General features: G+C 36.2%; 1 protein-coding gene across 1 annotated transcript in view; it reads right to left on the reverse strand.

Moving 5' to 3' along the window:
* Positions 1 to 2158: 2158 nt before the first annotated feature.
* The window catches only part of ENPP3 (ectonucleotide pyrophosphatase/phosphodiesterase 3), a 37057-nt gene continuing 20430 nt past the window's right edge, over positions 2159 to 18785 (reverse strand). The window contains exons 15-25 of the mRNA XM_083858018.1: positions 16732 to 16859; positions 15746 to 15812; positions 14247 to 14334; positions 13322 to 13491; positions 13165 to 13210; positions 11581 to 11735; positions 8023 to 8158; positions 7416 to 7493; positions 5899 to 6031; positions 4214 to 4370; positions 2159 to 2698 (exon numbers count right to left, since the gene is read on the reverse strand). Coding sequence (XP_083714144.1) covers positions 2525 to 2698; positions 4214 to 4370; positions 5899 to 6031; positions 7416 to 7493; positions 8023 to 8158; positions 11581 to 11735; positions 13165 to 13210; positions 13322 to 13491; positions 14247 to 14334; positions 15746 to 15812; positions 16732 to 16859 — 1332 coding nt within the window. The 3' untranslated portion in view covers positions 2159 to 2524. The remainder of the gene's footprint in view (positions 2699 to 4213; positions 4371 to 5898; positions 6032 to 7415; positions 7494 to 8022; positions 8159 to 11580; positions 11736 to 13164; positions 13211 to 13321; positions 13492 to 14246; positions 14335 to 15745; positions 15813 to 16731; positions 16860 to 18785) is intronic.

The raw sequence follows: 18785 nt of genomic DNA on the forward strand, positions 1-18785 counted from the left end.
TGCACATGCTGCATATGAAAAATCCCATCATTCTGTGTACAAACATTGCAGGACCAGTGAGGGAGGTAATTTTTAAAAACAGTCCTTTCTATATATATCCATTGACATAATTTCCCTTAAGGGAAGATGTCCAAGGCAAAGGGTGTTCTGTGCCACTTCGGTGTCTGCACTCAGCTTTGAAGGTACTTCAGGGAGGTACCGATAAAAAGCCAGCAGTCTCTATAATAAATATTAAGCGAACAAAAAAGCTTTGTTTTATATGGCGACAGTCTCACAGAGCCAGGGTGTGGTATTAGGGAAACAGTAGCACTCACTGAAAAAACATCAGTTAAGCTTTTCCTTGCTCTGCCTTTTCTGGAGCAGAGTAGGCTGTTTCCCTTGTCTACTTTCTTTCATTATTACTCTGCCTTGCTACAGAAAAAAGACTAGATACAGCTAGTGCCAAGTTTGCTTAGATGTTTGGTTCTAATACTCTAAAACTTAAAAAGATCCAAGCATAAGAGAGGGAAGCATCAAGGTCCTCCAGAGTTCAGATTTTCAATGTCTACAGGAGCACTCAGTTTCTTAGCTTCAATAATTATCTATGGAAAATCATGTTTTACAGAATTTACGTTTTTAATTCTCACATAGAAGGTGGCTCTGAGAGCTGAGACTTGGCAACATCTGCTTTTAGAGTCAGCAGATTAATTTGTGGTTATTCCACTTCAGCCTTGGGAGTTTCAGAACTGATTGCAAAACACAAAAACAAAGGGCTTACCAATTTGGGAAAGCTATACTCACATCTCCTAGAAACCAGAAGTTTGAAATATTCAGAAACAGCATAATTTCTTAGATCTCAGGACAAAGCAGAATGATTAAGAAAGAAGGGATATGTTTTTAAATTAAATATGGTGTTTGTGTTGTCTATTTGTTGTTACTTTAACTTTTGAATTTCTCAGCATTTCAGAGTAAAATAAACCCAATCTATTTTATACATTTAGTCACTGTTTTGTCGCACCCTTCCACAGTAAGAGTGTAGATTTTTCTACTTGAATTAGGGTATGATTTACCATGAAGTGAGAAAAGAGTTGTTTTCTTAAGTGGGGCAGTTTAGCAGAAGTCTCCGATTTAGGTGGGCAGACTTAGATGTTGCAACATTGTTAGGTGGTGAACAACTCTGTGATGGTGTTATGGTTTCCCTGAGATAAAAATCTTAATGTTCAGCGTGGTCTCACATCATGATTTTAAGATCAGTATTGCTAAACTCTGTCTGGAGTGTGGGCACACACTGATCATCTCGGGGACTTGGGGGAAAATATGTCCTGCGGTAGGCTTTGTGCAAAAAAAGATTGGAAGTTTAAAGTTTTCTTCTTTAAACAGACATAGCTCCTTCAGTCCACAGTTAGTTTTATAGATTGAAACACACTATGACATGTTTCTTTAAAATGCTCCCACTGTGCCAATAAATCAAATTATCAATTGTCTGTTTTTCATTCATGAATATCATTATGTTATTCATAAATGCACTTAGCAGCATTTGTAGTGGAGTAGTTCATCTCAACACTGTTACTGGGTGACATTTTTTTATTAGTATAATCTAGGAATTTCCACTGTCTTGTCCTATTTACCTGTCCTCAGTAATAATCTATGTACAGCACAGTGTTATAGAGTACTTGTGTACAAAGTCTCTACAAAAAGAGTGTCTATTTATTTCCGATGTTACTACTAGCTTTGTGCTCTAATCTTAAGTTTAACTATTTAAAAATAGATAGAAACATTTTGTTATCACCAGGCATTTGGAAACCATTGCAAATACAGGTAAATATCAAGACAAAATTCTTCTGTGTAGAGCATTTCTTTCACCTCTTCATGTTCAGAATGTTTTAAGATTTCTGAAGGGTACAAGAATATAGCTCATTCACTTCACTTGTTATTAGTATAATGAATTAACCCAAGTGGAAAACATAGGTGATGATCATTTGCACTACATACAAACTTTTAGTGAGTCTGAATATGTTTCCATGTGAATTAATAAGGGAGAAAGAGAAATTCAGAACATTTCAGGACATGCTTGTGTTAGAGAACCATAACCTCTCTGATAAACACAAGGGAAAAAAAAACCACACATACCCCTCTCAAACTGTTTCATTTATCAATTCCATTGTAGAAGCATTTTATATACAATTTACAATTCTGGTGTCTCTGTAGTATAAAGTATGTTCCTTTTGCATTTTTTTAAATCATTACTACTACTGTTATATATATAACATCACATATAATACGTCATGTAGTTTTATAGTAATATCATATATTAGTTTTTGCATAATAAAAAATATATTCTGTATTTTGAATGCCTGGCTCAGCGATGATGATTTAATTCCCTTTAGATAATTTTATGTATAATTTTTATTCAAATTATATAGGCACAAAACATTTTACTGAAAAACATAAATTTGAAAAATACTCCCACACACTTAAGCAAGGAAATACGTGAAATCACTTAAATTTTCTTTATTCCAAGCACCAACCCCTTTCTCAAAGATAATCAGTCACTTTCAGTCTCAAATATTGGCAAAAATGTCTTTAGCCTCAAGATCTCAGAGACGGATTCATTTCTTTCCTGGTAAAAGTCAAGCCCAGTTAGCAACTCCACATCCCGAACACGTGCAGAATGAGCCTGAACTCTCTCTTCAACCCATTCGGAAAGTGTCTTATTTTCCTGTCAAAACAAACAAGAACAGTGTTCAAACACATAAAAAGCCCTCCATTATTTGGTGGCAGTGTCAGGCAATCACCAGTGTTTGACATCGTTTGACAGATTAAAGGCCTCCAGTTGGTAAAATTTCTTTCAGGCTTTCCTGGGCATCCTTACAACCTTGCTTTTAGGGATCTCATTTAAACAGAATCAAGTGTATGTCTCTTCTACCCACCTCTCCACTTCCAAAGTGACAAGAGAAGAAGAATTATGCTGAAATGGCAATTGCAACTTTTAACTACAAAATGCACAAGTCAGGTTTCAAACACACATGTAAGGATAGTTTTAGTTACAGTACAGATTAGCTGCACTGTTCAGGCCAGTCAAGCAACAGGCACCTGATAACTCACAAGAAGTCCTTACAGAAGCTCAGTCTTGACTGCTGGACAGCAACAGTAATTTCTGGTTAGATGGGGAAAACAATGAAATTGCAACCACAAATCAATTAAAAAATGTGATTTTCTGCTCTTTTACTACAAGGGTTTTTTTGCAAATAGATGGTAATTTGCTTTTTCATTAACAATATCTGCTTCTGATGCAAATGATCCATTAAATTCATATTACTGCCAAGCATTATGAATACAAAGTGTGAAGATATTTGGGATCTATAGCTAAACTTTAGAAATTACAGTCAATTCCTAAAGTATAATGACTAATTCATTTTAATGATTAGTCAATCCTCACCAACTAAAAGGATCTCACTGGGAAGTTGTGGATTATCTACACTACAAATGGGGAGACACAAGTTGTTTCCAAGTAGGGCAAGCTTGCACCTGTCTGGAGTTATGAGTTCAAAGTTATAAATAAACTAAAAACTGTCTGTGAGGACAGTTCAAGTATGTGCAGCTGTACTTGTGCAATATATATACACTGAGTTTAGGAACCTTCTGCAACCCAGAGTTTGTTGAATAGATACTCAGCTGCCTCAACAATACATATTACACTCAGATAATGTATTTTATTTGCTACAAGGCATAAGATCTACATTGTTAGTGGTAAGCAGAGATTTTATTTAATTCGAGTAAAAATTTTAACTGCAGGATCTATTCAAATGCCTTCTGTCTAATTTCTCATAGAGGTGGAATAAGTAACTGAAGGAACTTTCTAGCAATTGAAAGAAATAACACCCAAAGTCCTCTGATACCTCTGGAGTAAGCTTATCCTGCAGTCTTCCATAAAGATATCTCATCTTCCTGTGGCCTGTGCTGCTGTTCTCAGCCCTTCTCAGGTGACAGCATTTCCCAGTCCTCTTATCTTACCTTCCTTTCTTCCTCTTTGCTTCCTATCAGCTTATTAGTTTCCAGCTACCTCTCCTGGCGCTCCTTGCTCTTCTGGTGATTGCTTTACCTCTCAGCTCATTCTCAGCTCATTGGGAACGAGTTAATTTCACAGACTGAAAAGATTCCCCGGACGATTAGATTCCAATGGGAATCAGTTCACAAAGCTCATTGGCACACAGGTACATAGAACTATACTTACAGCACAGCTTTCAGTGTTGTCAGGTCGATGAGGAATGATAAAAGACAAAGCATCCAAGGACCCTGAACAGTTCAGTGGAGTATAGGATGTGTTCTTGCAGCTTGTGAGAACCACATAGTAATGGGTTGGGACAGGGATTTTTGTATCATTTACATACCTACAAAACAAACATTAATTAGGGATTTGTTGAGGTATCAAATATTAACACCTCTGATGCAATTTGAAATTTATAGAATTTATCTCAGCATTTATTTTTCAACACTATATAATTTAAATTTCTTTTGTAATTTAAAAAAATACCTGATGGGATAGACAGCTTCACCATTTATTTAATGAACAGCCAAACACACATGGATTACTCTGTGTGCTACAAGTAGTCTCACTGAAACAGGACTGCTTAACATGGTCAATACTCTACTTTGCCAAAGCCAGAGATCTCTACCTCTGGAAGAGTCAGAATAGAGCTTCATATTTGTCCTTCATTATACTAAGAATTTCAACCATGTGAATTGGAGGAGAGTGATGAGAAGATTAACTTCTTACTCATTGCCATTGAGAAATGCTAGAACAGTGATGTGCAGCTCTGTGCTGTGGAAACCAGTTTAGGATACTCAGTTGAAAATATCTTTGCTGCCCTTTTCTTACTACTCTGAAAACATGGTCACTCTTGTCTATAAGGAGCTGAATGTTTACCAAGCTTTTTTGATCAGTATTGAACAAAACACTATCACTGAAATTATTATGCTGCTTTGTATGACTGCCTAACTATACTGACTAAAACATGCTTATTCCAAACTGGAGGCAGCATTATGTGGTCAACTGGGTATTACAGCATTCTGCTTGGAAGGAAGTTGTGACTCTCCTCCCTTCCACCCTCCTACTACGTGGCAGGCTGATTTTCCCATTCCCAAACCATTTTTAACAGATGTGGTCAAGCCTAGCCTGAATAAAACATCTACAGTAACAGATTCAGCTGTGTAGATTTCCCAGCACCTTTCTACTCCATAAATGCTCTTATTTTCACAAGGTATTTTCCCTAATCTAAGTTGTTCTAATTCTGTGTTTATTTCCTTGTATCCTTATTCACTGACATAAATAATTGGTCTTTATAATCTATGTGTAAACATGTCAGATGTTACAGTGAGCTGTGTAAGCCATAGTTATGCAGAGGTACCTCTCAGGAATGTTATATTTTACATTTCCAGTTACATTATCAATGAAGGCAAACACACAAATCTGACCTTTGACGAAATACATCCGTTTGAGACAATAGAAAGAAACAACAAACTGGTGAGTGAGCACAACATGAAAGTGAGAAAATTATGCTTAAGCATGTCTTCTGCACATTTAAATGTCATATATTCTCCCAGCATTTCTAATGAGGCTCAAAATCTAAAATCTAGGCATAAACTTGAGAAAGTAATTACTAGACTGTACCTGTGCATGTGTATAGAGATACACATGTAGCTGTACAGCTTTTTATTCTTTACTTCAACTTCTATGGTATTGTATCTGTTTGTAAGAGTATTTCCTATTGTATGAGTAATAGTGGATGGAGGATTATAAAGAGAATACTGCATTCTCCATGATACTTGTTTCTTGGTCTTTTTAAATAATAATTTGTTTGTGTGGAAACACAGTGGAAGTCATACAGAGTTTGATTTCTGACTTTTCCATGTACTTACTGCTCAATTTCATCAGGACTATCAAAATGGCCATCATAATTGTAATCAAACACTGGTCCACTGATAACGTTTACCCCATTCCTTTCTCTAGCATACTTCTGAAGAAGCACATCATGGAAATAGTCCCATATGTCTGTCATAAAAAGAAAATAAAAGCAAAATTAATATCAATTTAAAGTAATTTCACCACTGAAGAAAAATAGTGCATTTGTGTTTTCACTGTAGATTAATAAAAAACAGTTCAGAACTAAACTGCCCATAAAATCAAATCTTTGTTACACAAAATTCAGATTTCATCAGAAGGGACATACTCCCACTTGCCATTGAAAGAGGTGCTGAAAATGCTACTATAGTCCTGCAAGGCAAATTGCACTACTGGAGTGTATAACAACTTGATCTAAAGCTGAAGATCAAATTTTCAGCTGGTTCAAATTTTCAGCTGTAGTTTGAAAACCTACAACTAATTAAATACTTAATTAATCATTAATTTCTGTCTGATCTGCCTGTACCTGCAGTGTGACAAATAGTAGGAACCAACATAATGGTTTTGTGAGAGGAATACTCACCACCTGAGTGTTAGTTGAACTGTACAGAACTCATACCAAGCATCACTAGATAATTTGGCTTATTTCACAGATGTCATTTGAGAAAATACAATTTGTAGGATATAAGCTAGTGAGATTATTCAAATATTTACAACTGGCATGGCAAAAAAACCTGATGTGTTTGGGGCATTGAGGCCATCTCCTATTGATTTACCAATTGTTGATAGTCTATAGAAACTTTTTGTTCTTTTCCTTGAAAACTTTGATTTTTACTTGGAAGATTAAAGGCCCTTAGGTCTTCTGATCTCTGTTTTTTTATGACTGAATGAACAAATGAGGTCTGAATGTATTAGAAAGGTAGTTACATAATTAGATTTTTTCCAACTTTTTCCTTATGTAATTCCTCTTTTTATGCGCTTTCTAAGAAAATGAGCCTAGGCCTAAGAGTAAAATGGGATCATAAGCAGTTATAGAAAATTTCTTATCAATGATTACAAACAAATGTGAGTCAGGCTGAATGGGAAGTTTTCCACACTTGCATAATAAAAATATTTATTATAGAAATAGCATTGGAAAATTAATATTGTTGAGGTCTTCTCTTCAGATTTTGAAAAAGGAAAAAGTGCAATTTTAATTCACCTTGAGCATTTCCCCAAGGGAAATTTCTATGAGAGTTTCAAAGCCAGCATTTCATGTTAGGACAGCACAGAGTAGATGAAGAGCAAATTCAAAACCAAACATGTAAGCAGAGATAAGCAGAAATCAGATGGGACTATACGAAGAAAAAAAAACCCTATAATTGTGTCATAATTTTTAAACATCTACTTTTAAAATGTTTTAAGTATATTTTCACAACATCTGGATATAGAGCACACCATGCATTAATGTTTTAAATTTTCATGATAGCTTTATCAAATCCGGAACAATACTTATAAAAAATTAATCATAATTAATCAAAATTTTGCAACCTACCTTTGAAAGCTTTATACATGGGAACAATATTGCTGGTGAGTAAGGCATCATACTGTCCAAGAGCAGATGAATTGTAGTCTATATAAAAAGACCAAAATATAAGTGAATGGAATACTATACAAAGACCAATTGATTTATATGTCACTATAAATTGTAGGTACTTGTAATTCCATTACATTTTACATTTGAGCATGAGTGCATGATCCTACTGCAAACATATCTCCAAATTTGTTCAAGAAACCCACTAAAAATAATAATTATCAAATTTGAAAATAGGAAATGAATATTTATGCAGAGGAAGAGAGACAGTTTTTCCTTCCAACCCTTTACATCATTCCAACCAGTTTTCATCACATTCAAGTTGCTCCATTAAAAAAAAAAAAAAAAAAAAAAAAACAAAACCTTAAGTGTTCTAAACTGAAAATATTTAGATACAAGTAGCAGCTGCCCTGCTTTTGGTCAGTCTGTGAACACTGGAAACCTTTTTCTGCCCAACATGCTGATCCCAAGAAGTTTGTTTTGGTGTTTGGGTGTATGTTTAAACATAAACCCACATCCAGCTGATTAAGACTTTCTAAGGTCTCTCTATAAAAAGAACCATGCTCACTGGGAGGATAGAGGAAACTGTGGGTCAAGGTCTGCCCTTCTGGGTAGTCAGAACAATTTTGGCTCGAAGCAACAGGGATTCTAACATCAGGCCGCAGACAGTCTGAAACAGTGGGAGGAAGAGGAGATGTGTTTTCCTGTGAAAAGGAAAAAAAAAAGAAGTCTTACACCCACGGCTGTGGCTAAGTCAATGCTTTGTATGGCTTTAACTTTCTAGAATGGACTTCATTGAATCTTCTCCTATTTTCATAGTGAATCAGGTCAATGCAAGTAATGGACACTAATGTTTTCTGGGTAGTGTTTTTCTTCTACTTCTGTTTTTAGGTAATTCAGGGAAATCCGTATGCACCATGTAAAATTGTAGCAGCAAAATAAGGTTACACCTTAGGCAAAAACAGATTTCACATTTGACTCATTTGTCACTTTAACATATTTCTGGAAACACAAACTTGATGTCACATCCTCCTGGAAAGCAGCTGGTATATAAAAATGACACTATCACCTCATCTGAGAATGCAGTCTCCGTAAGAACTTGTGCTGCTGAGGTGTTACAGATAAAGAAATCCATGGCAAATTTAGTACATTTTACTGGCTTTACTAACTTCACCAAAACATATTAACATGCCAAACATCTACATTAACATCTGGCCAAAAGTGATTCTGATGACTAATTCTTTCTATAACCTTCACTTTTTTCCCCCTATAAATTTTCTACACAATTTTTTCATAATTTTACAATAGCATTAAGATATCTGAATATGCTTTTTTGATTCTAACGTGGTTTTTTATCCTCATTTACATTTATTTTCATTTTGGTAAGACTGGAATATATTTTCCATTATACCTTTAAAAACAGAAATTAAACATCTAATTTGATTTTCTATGGTTTGTTTTGATCAATTGAAACCAACCAGAAAAAAAAGAACTGGAATGTTCTTCTTGTGCCTTTTATCAGAATTCAAATGGATGCCATATTATGGTCAGATTGTGTATTAGTGAAAATCATACACTACATGGAATGAAATCTAAAAGACATAAGTCTTCATTTGACTCCTGACCACACCATGTATCAAAAAAAAAAAAAAAAAAAAAAAAACCCACCAACAAAAAAAACACCCAACTATTCATCACCAATTTGGCTCCTTCTATTTCAGGCCAAAGAACCATAAGGTCTCCTGAAGAAAGCAGCTAAAACTGAAAATTGGCTGTGCCTATGACATCATGAATTGTCCTTTTTGATGCAGGTTATTGCTTTTTGATGAGCCAGCAATAATGTCAAGAAGCATGAGTTATTTGCATTATGTGACAGAGTTTAAGCATCTGCTATGGTCTCTGATGTCAAATTCAGCCCCTGTCAGGAGTGGTGGTCTTTTTGCAAGAAAATGTGCCTTCCTCCCTGGCAGATGAGTATAAAACCTTGAGAAAACAAATGTCCTTCAATCTTAAATTTTCCTTATTCCTGAGAATATTAAGTAACCAAAATGCTGACATCTTTTATTTAAGATCTGCAGGTGTATGTTATGCATCCAGTTTCAAAACTTCCACATCACACAAAATCAGCGAAAGTGCAACCTGCATTACCTAGTTTAATATTTAAACTTCTTTATAGCTATGTAATTATGAGATATATCCCGTCCTACAAATTGTATAAAGCACTGCACAGGCTGCATCCAAACATAATTAACCCAGGCTGCAATAAAAATTCTGTAGAAAGTGCAACTTTGTGTCATTCCCAAGTATTGCAGCCAAATCTTACAATGAAAGGCATTAGCTCTATCCCTCTGTCCTTCCACAGGTGTTATAATTTACAAAGCCTATTTCTCTTGATTAGCTCATGTAATAAAAAATCATGTGCAAGGTAAGTCAGTGTGTGAGCTCTTACACTCAGAGCCTTTCACTGTTGTGTCTCTGACACTATTAGAGACGGAATTTATTATTTCCTATTCTTTCTACAGAAAACATACATCATTGTATTAGAGTCTGCTGTGACCTATATCCTCCAATACTACAGTCTCAGTCGTTCACTGCTTCCCACATTGTTGCATAAACTGCTACAAGAAACTCCTGCAAAATATGTACTTCTCATAATTTAGATGTTAAGTTGAGCAAGAACTTTCTTTATACACTTCCAGTATCTGAATGTGACCTACAGGAAAGCCAGAGAGGGACTCTTTGTCAAGAACTGTAGTGATAAGTCAAGGAGTAATGGGTACAAATTAAAAGAGAGGAAATTTAGGTTAGATATTAGGAAGAAATTTTTTTCATGTGAGGGTTGTGAGACACTGCAACAGGTTGCCTGGAGAGGTTGTGGATTCCCCAAACCTGGCAGTGTTCAAAACCAAGTTGGATAAAGCCTTGAGCAACCTGGCCTAGTGGGAGCTGTCCCTGCCCATGGCAGGGCTGGATTGGGATTGAATGATCTTTAAGATCCATTCCAATCCCTTAACCTTCTCTGATTCTTTGCTAACTGAGAATTTGTTGTTCAACAAAGGAAAATGTCTGAAAAGTTTTTTGGGTTTTTGAGCTATTTTTAAGCTCAATATTAAGAAGACTGCAGCTCTGGTGGGACTTTTTTAATCTTTTTAAAGCAAAATCAGACAAAAAATTTATTAAATAATTAACTAGTTTTCATTTGGGTAATGCACTTTCATAGCAAGGTTTAAGGGTAGCTCTTCAAGTATGAAGTATAAACAGTCCTTGTTGAAATGGACATTTGTTTAAATGACTTTTAGCCTTCTTAGGATTGGATTAATGATCTTTCAACCAAGACAGTGAAGAATTAGTAGAAAGAATGGAATGAAATTTTCTGAAATACTATGATTTTTGCAGCATACATTTGATAAAAATAATTTCCTCATATTTGTACTGATGAAATAAGAAATCACATAGACATCAATAACAGTCCTCTTCAGACAGGATAATCAACATAGAAACTATTTCCCCAAGGCAACTTAGAAAAAGGGTCAAATTATAAGGGCAAGTAAGCTCATGGATGTCCATTAGTTTACTGACCCTGAAAACTCAACAATTTTATCTGGATCCACATACTCTTGAACACTCAGAGGTTCATTCAACTATAATTACATTTTTCAGAAATTGTATCACGTAACAAAGAGCAAAGAACATACATAAATATGCATTAGTGAAAATTGTTTTATAGAGTTACATAAAAGGTATTTAATAGGAAAAAGATCTTGGTACTCATAGGAAAGCTTAAAACCTCTGATTTGGGAAACCACAGCCTGCTTTTCCACAGGAATTGGCAGGCAAGATGGAGAATTGTCTTGACAGCATATCCCTTTTACAGAAACAGGTTTAATAGAACCAGCTTAGCAGCAACTCTCCTATATCTTTTGTGTCCTTAACATTCTCACCGTTCAAAACTATATTTTAAGATAGTTGAAATTTTAAAAATATCAAAAATACTTTTTCCTTTTCAGACACAAGAGGCTTAGTCACATGACATCCACCAGCCCTTAAACAGGTCCTGATCAATGGACCACATTTCTAAACCATTAGATCCTATGTTTTAGATTAGTAAAGATATTTGGTAACTTACAGGCTTATTCACAGTGTATGCAGTCCACAGTGGCATCCAGATATCATTGCTGTATCCACTCACATATTGATGATGGAAAAGGAGGCAGTAGGAATTTTCCTTCTGAAGAACTCTGGGTCTCCCATACGGCAAATGAGATGAGTTTGCCTTCTTTACTAAAATTTAAATAATAATTATCAATTTATTCTTCTATAACATTTTGGATGGCATAAGGGATTAAGAGAGCAGACAAAAATTGTTAATTTAAACTTTAGCAGATACAAATAGATCCAACAGTAAACCTGGTCATGCAGTTCTTTAGGCTTATAAATAGAATAAAAAATGTAGAAAATAGTTTTCTTATTATGTTTAATGTACAAATGTCAATATAATATATCAGATTTGCCAGTTCTTGTTTCTTTGAAATTTCATACTAATGTAAACATTTTGAATTTAACTTGTCAGTGGAGTGAAATTGACTAGGAGACATTAAAATGTTTCCCAAAATTTCCAGAAACCCCATTTAAGAAAGCAGAAAGAAGTATCTATGGGAATTTTTGATCAGAGAAAGGTAAAGCTATGGATACAGGGATATGGATACATATATTGGTAACATAGGGATATGGATAATAATGTCAGAACAAGAGTTATGTCACATAGCCTGACAGTGATCAGATTTTCTTCAAGACCATTGAAATTGGTATGGTTTTTTCCAAAATTTTGATGGGGTACAGATCCTATTCCTATATATACATGTTGCTACAACAGATTTTGTTTTTTAAGAAATGCAAGGGGTGTGGGGGTGCTGAAATGGTATCATAGGTTTCTTAGTTGTAGGTTTGATGTGATTTGGACTTTAACCCTAGCCAGGTAAAGTTCCTGTCTTGGATTGTGCTTATCAGAGGTTGATAAGAGTTGCCAAGACAACTCTAATCCTCTGCCCTGGGTTTCGATCATCCTATTGTATTTTCCCCCATCCCATTGTATTTCTCCCCCACATGTCCATCATCCCCCAGACCCCAGAACCTTCAGGAGAGGTGTCTGACAGTGATTGGTGGGTCTCCTAGGACTCCATCCCAAATTCACCTGATTTGTTAATGTTGTGTATTGCATTTTGACCTTACCCACCTGGCTTTGTTTGATTGGTCTTGTAACTTGTGTCCACCCCCGAGATTTTGGGGGAACAAAAACCCCCTGTAACCGAGGCCCGGGGTCACTCCCCAGAGGCACAGGCCTGGAACCAGGGGCTGCCCCCTGAGTTACCCGAATAAAACCTTTTCTCCCTGAGCCTGGAGTGTCCCCTCTTTCGAACCATGGCCGAGACAGCTAAGGCAAAAGCACTGCGGAGCCAAAGACCCACGCAAAGGTACTGTTGGGCATATCACAGCTAGCAGGGTGGCCCAGCCGACGCTGAGCTGACCTGAGAGACAGATACGCGAAGCAACAAAGGGGAAAATTTAAAAAATATGCTTCTGACCTGATTTTCCTACTTCACTTTCTATTTTAATTAACATTGCAAAAATTCCCACTGAAGCCAGTGACATAAAATATAAACCAGGAGGAGATTTAAAAATACTGCTGCCCTTTTCATTTTTTGCTACTTACTTTCTTCTGTGGTGAGATTTAATCTCCCATTTAGCTCATCTGAAGTCTGTAAAAAAGAAGAGAATCATTCAAAATGAATCCCTTATTTAGGAAAAAACAAAGAAAGCAGAACACACTTGACAAAGATGATTAAAAGATGCCAGAAACCCCTATTTACTTGTTCACATTTGCATCCCAGGTCATCTGCAGAAGTCAGATTGAATACTGGACATGAAGAGGGAGACGTGACTTCCTTTGGATGTGAAGGATTGTAAAAAGGTTTCTTTAAGAGGTGATTCAAGCTGCCATGTGTTCCATTGTTTTCTGCTGGTACTATACGCAGCAAATCTGTTGAAACATTTGAAATTTGTAAACATACTTTAAGACTAAAACAGTGTTTTAAAAAGTTATTCTCTTTCCAATTCTACTCATTTCCTAGTAATTTTTAAAGGTAGAGGAAATAGTTTATGCCATTATTTAAACTATTACGGTAACTACTCCCACCAACTTGCAGTTTGCTAGGTCTGAAGGTTCTCTGCTATCTTCCACTGCATCAAGATTTAGTAACTATGGATTTGAGTACTGTTGGTACAGCTTTATACATTGTCATAACATTTACAAAATTAGACAGTTTAATGTAAAGTATAAATGTTATTGCAAGTGCATCACATTGTGAAACCTAATAGCCTATTGCATTTTTATGTGATGCTTTAATCCATATTTTCTGAGCACATGCTTCCTAACTGCACACTGCTGGGACTGCAATGGTCCATCCTAAGTTATGTGCATGAGCAGTTACTCTCTACAGGATTCTTATCCACAATTCCACAGGCATCAGTTTGACAGCAAACCCATGTGACAGGTGTGGTTCCCTCTGATTCTTTAGTGGAATTCTTCTGCAGTCAGAAAAAACCTCCAAAGCAGAACAACTTCTGTTAGTCAACTTCTTGGCAGTGTGAAAAAGGCCTGAGAGCATGGCATCAGTGTTTTGGTTTTGAATTAATTCACTCGATTTTCAGCTGTGCTTCTTTTATCTCTTACAACACTGGTATTTGAAAATACTAGAACGTTATCATCTAAAGTACTGGATTGCTTCTACTCACCACACATAAGGTTGTAAACCTCAATGTTTTCAAAAGCATCCACTTCTGTTTTCTCTTTAAAGCTTGGGCCATATGCTAAGAATATAGCCTGGATTATAATAGTAATAATAAAAAAATGGGTTATCTAAAGGAATCTAAAGTCAAAACCAATTCAGTTGTACCTTATGAAAACTGAGACAATGGAACAAGAAACAGCCTTTTCAGAGAAGTTAAAAATACAGGATTGTTCTGGTAAGGAAGGCAAATTTCTGCCATTGCACATAATACAAAGAAAAATGCAAAGCAAAAATTCATTTAGAAGGATATTTTAAACTATATAATGAATCTTATTTTGTTTGGGGGTGTTTTTTAATACCTGTTGCACTCTGATGTCTTTGGGTCACCTAAGAGTCTATGGCCATGGTTAAAGCCAGGAGCAGGAAACTGCAGAAGCCCATTCCAAACTGAGCAGAGATCTGCATCTGTACCACCAATGGCACAATGCAGTCCTGGACAGCCCTTCTGGAGCCTGCCAGCCTTGCTGCTGAACACTGATACTATGTACAGTCTCATAGGAGTTTCTACTGCTTTATGAGCCTCCTGAGCTGCCTGCCAGGAGATACAGGAAACATGACTAACAGGACAATGATCTGTTCTAAAATAATATTATGTGTCCATAACAGAAAAGGAATTTCCAATATATTATAGAAAGATGACATTTTTCTCCTTTCTTAAAAAAAAAATTAAAAGCATCTCTCGTGGCACATGTGTACTGCCATCTATTATTAAGGTTTCCATGGTAACCAGAATTTACCTTTTCTTTCCATACAAACATTCAGCACAATTCTGATCACTGACATTTGGTTTTAACATACCTGTAAAGATGTGGAAGGATCTGATTCTTAGGCACAGAATATGGGACTTAGAGTGTCATGCTTGACTTTTGTTAAAGGTTCACATCACAGAAAGTATATAAAAAACCAAAAGCCCAAGACCTCAAAATATTTTCACTGTAACCAGAAGTGAAAATGAGGTGAAAATGCAACACAGGCTATACCAACATACAGTATAGCAAATTATGGTTTTGTTCTGGTGATATGATTAACTCTTGTAAGATAAGCAGAGACCATGAGATTTAGTTTATTGAGCATACAGGCTTTCAGATGCTCAGATAAACTCGCAGAGCCTATGGAGATTTTTCAGTCATTGCCTCAGTGGAAGAATGAAAGAGCAAAAGAATTCAGTGTCCTGTAGCTAAACATGATATACTTGGTTTACTGTAGTCTACCTGTCTCCAAGCAGGTAAAGTAAGCCCAGACTTTTTACTAGGCCCTGTACACATCGATGAAAGGCAATAAAAATATTTGGACCTAGTATGTGTTAGCAGTTTACATGTCTTGTGGCCAGAAAAGAAAATGCTCACTGCAAAAAATCTCATTGTTCTGTATTCTGGTGATTTACCAGGCACATCATGATTTTGCATATAAGAAAGTGGAATAATAGAATAGAAATCATCTCACCTCCATACTTTTAAATTCATTGTCATAGCCATGGTTACCTCCATCACAAGATGTGTAACCTTCTTCCCTAAGGAGAAACCATCACAGAGTGTAAATAAAAATGACACTAATTGAAGCACTTAATAACAGTCGTTGTGGCTCACAGACTAAATTATTCCTTGAGAACTGACTCTGTCATCATATTGCAGTACTTATGGTTCATCACAGTGTTCATGTCTATGAAGACCTCTTTCTCCTTTAACAGAAATTGCTATGGACAGTAATAAATTATCCTAGCTGGCTATGAGTGTACAGTGAAATAGTATTTTCAAAGCAAATTGAAAAAATGGCTATTTTTGAACTGAGGCCTTTACCTAGCTGCAGGTTGCAGAACAAGTGTAATCTGTTTCGAAAGAATTCCTAGTTATATTCTTTGGCATTTTAACAGAAAACTTACAATGGGAGAATTCTGCTGTTAGCCTCTGTGGAATAATATAACTAAGACTGCAAGGGATTTTGCATTACAAGACAGTGCATTTTCATCATGGATTCTGAAAGGTGAAGAGACATGTACATAATGTGGGGATGGGTTATAGAATTAACAACACAGCAGAATATTCTGACATAGTGACTAACACTTATTTTTATCTACCCATATTGCTAAGACACATGAAGAAATAGAGATAGTCACCCCATACCAATTCAATGCACAGTTGTCAAGTGCAGGTATCCTGTTTTCAGAGGCCCAAAAAATTTGAACACAGTTTAAAATAGGGTGATTATAAGATCTTTGTCAGTGCACATTTCTTTTTGTTTGTCCTGGACAATTGTTTGGTGACACCAAAACAACCATATTTCCTTTTCACACATAGTATGATTTTAACTGTAACAAACATGGAAATGTAACAAGTCTAAAGCAAAACAGGAAATGAAGCATCTGTGAAGGAAATTAAAGGGATGAGAGTGGGATGAAAAAAATAGCATAACAATCACACAAATTATGTTACCTCACAGCCAGCCACTGTCGATCCACCAAAAGATGAACTTTATCAATACGAATGTTGTTAGCATAGTGGAATCGTTTGGGCAGGTCAGGGGTCAGGTAGGGCTTGAAGTGCTGAGGGGATCTTCTGCACTGTGCAAGGGGAAAGAGTCCAGTCACGAGTTTCGCTCAGTTTCAAAAAAACTGCCCATCATTCAAAATTATCATAAATATCTTAGTGATAGGAAGGCAAGCACAAAGCCCATTATTTACAGACAGCTTCTTGGACCTGCAGATGTCATTTTTGGCCCCAGAAGCAATGCAAGGAAAGGCGACACTTTTTGGGAACTCTTTGAAAGTCAACTACGCACAATTTGTATATCAAGTCCACAAATACTGTGGTAAAAGTACATCTAAGGCTTAAAGACACTCAGTAGAATTGTTTAGTCTATATTTCTGTACTAATGTCATTGGCATCTAGTTGGTAATATGACACCTCACAAGAGAAAGTTCCCTGGTAGTTTATTTCTGCCACCTTCTGTCACTTTACCATGAGATAAATAACAAAGCAAGCCAAGTATACACAATATAGCACAGTCTAGGGTTTTAGCTGCAAGCCCGAACATGTAAATGTCCATTGCTCAGCTGTTAGCTAAAGGTTTTGGCTTTTACATCCACATTTAATGTGTTCATATAACTGCTGCATCAGTGCATGGAAGAGCTTGGAATTGTGAGCCTAATGATAACCATATGAAATACTGCAAAGACTTAACTATATATAGCCATTAGAAGCCACTACAGCTGACTGCCAGAATCCTGGCAAATTTTCAGAAGTGTTGCCCTGATCAGGAATCCAGCACTGGGATAACCCAGAATATCTAAAACACTAAGGGAAGAGCTGCTAGGAAGCTGGGTAGGCCACAGAAGTCGACCTGTTTTACCATACAGGCTGCACAAACTATTCCATGCTTGAAGTCTGGTCTGACATCTTCACTTCTAAATACTAGAATTGTATGCTCTGCACAGGATACAGACTTTAACAAGTGACATGGGACTTAACAAGTGACACGTAGTTACTGTGCCTCAGTAGTCATCAAAGAAGAACTTTGATTCCATCAAGGAGGAAGCCAGGAATGTGAAAAATAAGGATTCAATGTGTTTGCTAGCCCAGGAGAAGATGTCTAATTAAAAGAAAAAATAAAGGAAATCAGCATATGACTTATGTCTGTTCACTGGCAATTAATATACAACACATAACTCCCTTCTCTGCAAAAAACCCTCATTCTAATAACTTGACAGACAAAATACAACAACTATTTATGAAGAGAAAAGGAAAGAAGACACATCATGATACCAGGCTATTCCCATAAGGCACAAGATGTCACATCTCTGTAACTATTAGCAGTAGCAGTTTCAGCTGAGGTTGAAAACATGTAAATTGTGATATTCCTCTCATACCAATGCTCTGTGATGTGACAGACTCCACATCCTACAGTGAGGCAGGGGATGGAGCACTGAGAAAGCTCCTTCAGCTATTTCCAGCCGTTGAACCTATTCCCACATGTTCAACAGGTTACAGGGAGACCTCTTGTGGTGATTTATTGGAAATATATCCATTTGGGAGCCCAGGATTTTTACAAACAGAGCATTTTTTCTAAATGTACAACACCTGTCTACTGCTTAGCCCAGGACAAGCCACAGAACTGCCAATGAAGAAAAGGAGAAGTTATGACAGCACACTGAGAGCAAGCAGTTTAAATGTTTAACTCACTGTAAATTGTAAAAGAAAAGACAACAAAAAGACAACTGTCCTACAAGTCTTTTAGTTTATCCAGCACATTCATGCCATATATATAAATGTATGTCTTGAACACTTAAAAAAAAAAAAAAAAAAAAAAAAAAAAAAAAAAAAAAAAAAAAGGAAGTGAATTATCTGTCTAAAAATGTATAAGGAAAGAACTATGCACTGACACATCACCTTGCAGTAAAAGAAATAGGTTTGGTCTTCCTTTGGTTTGCACTCTGTTCTGCACTTCGTTGTTTGTATCTTTCAGAACTCAGCTGTCAAAATGTACCCAC

Source organism: Zosterops lateralis (assembly GCF_965231275.1).
Source record: "Zosterops lateralis genome assembly, chromosome: 3".
NCBI classification, from domain to species: domain Eukaryota; kingdom Metazoa; phylum Chordata; class Aves; order Passeriformes; family Zosteropidae; genus Zosterops; species Zosterops lateralis.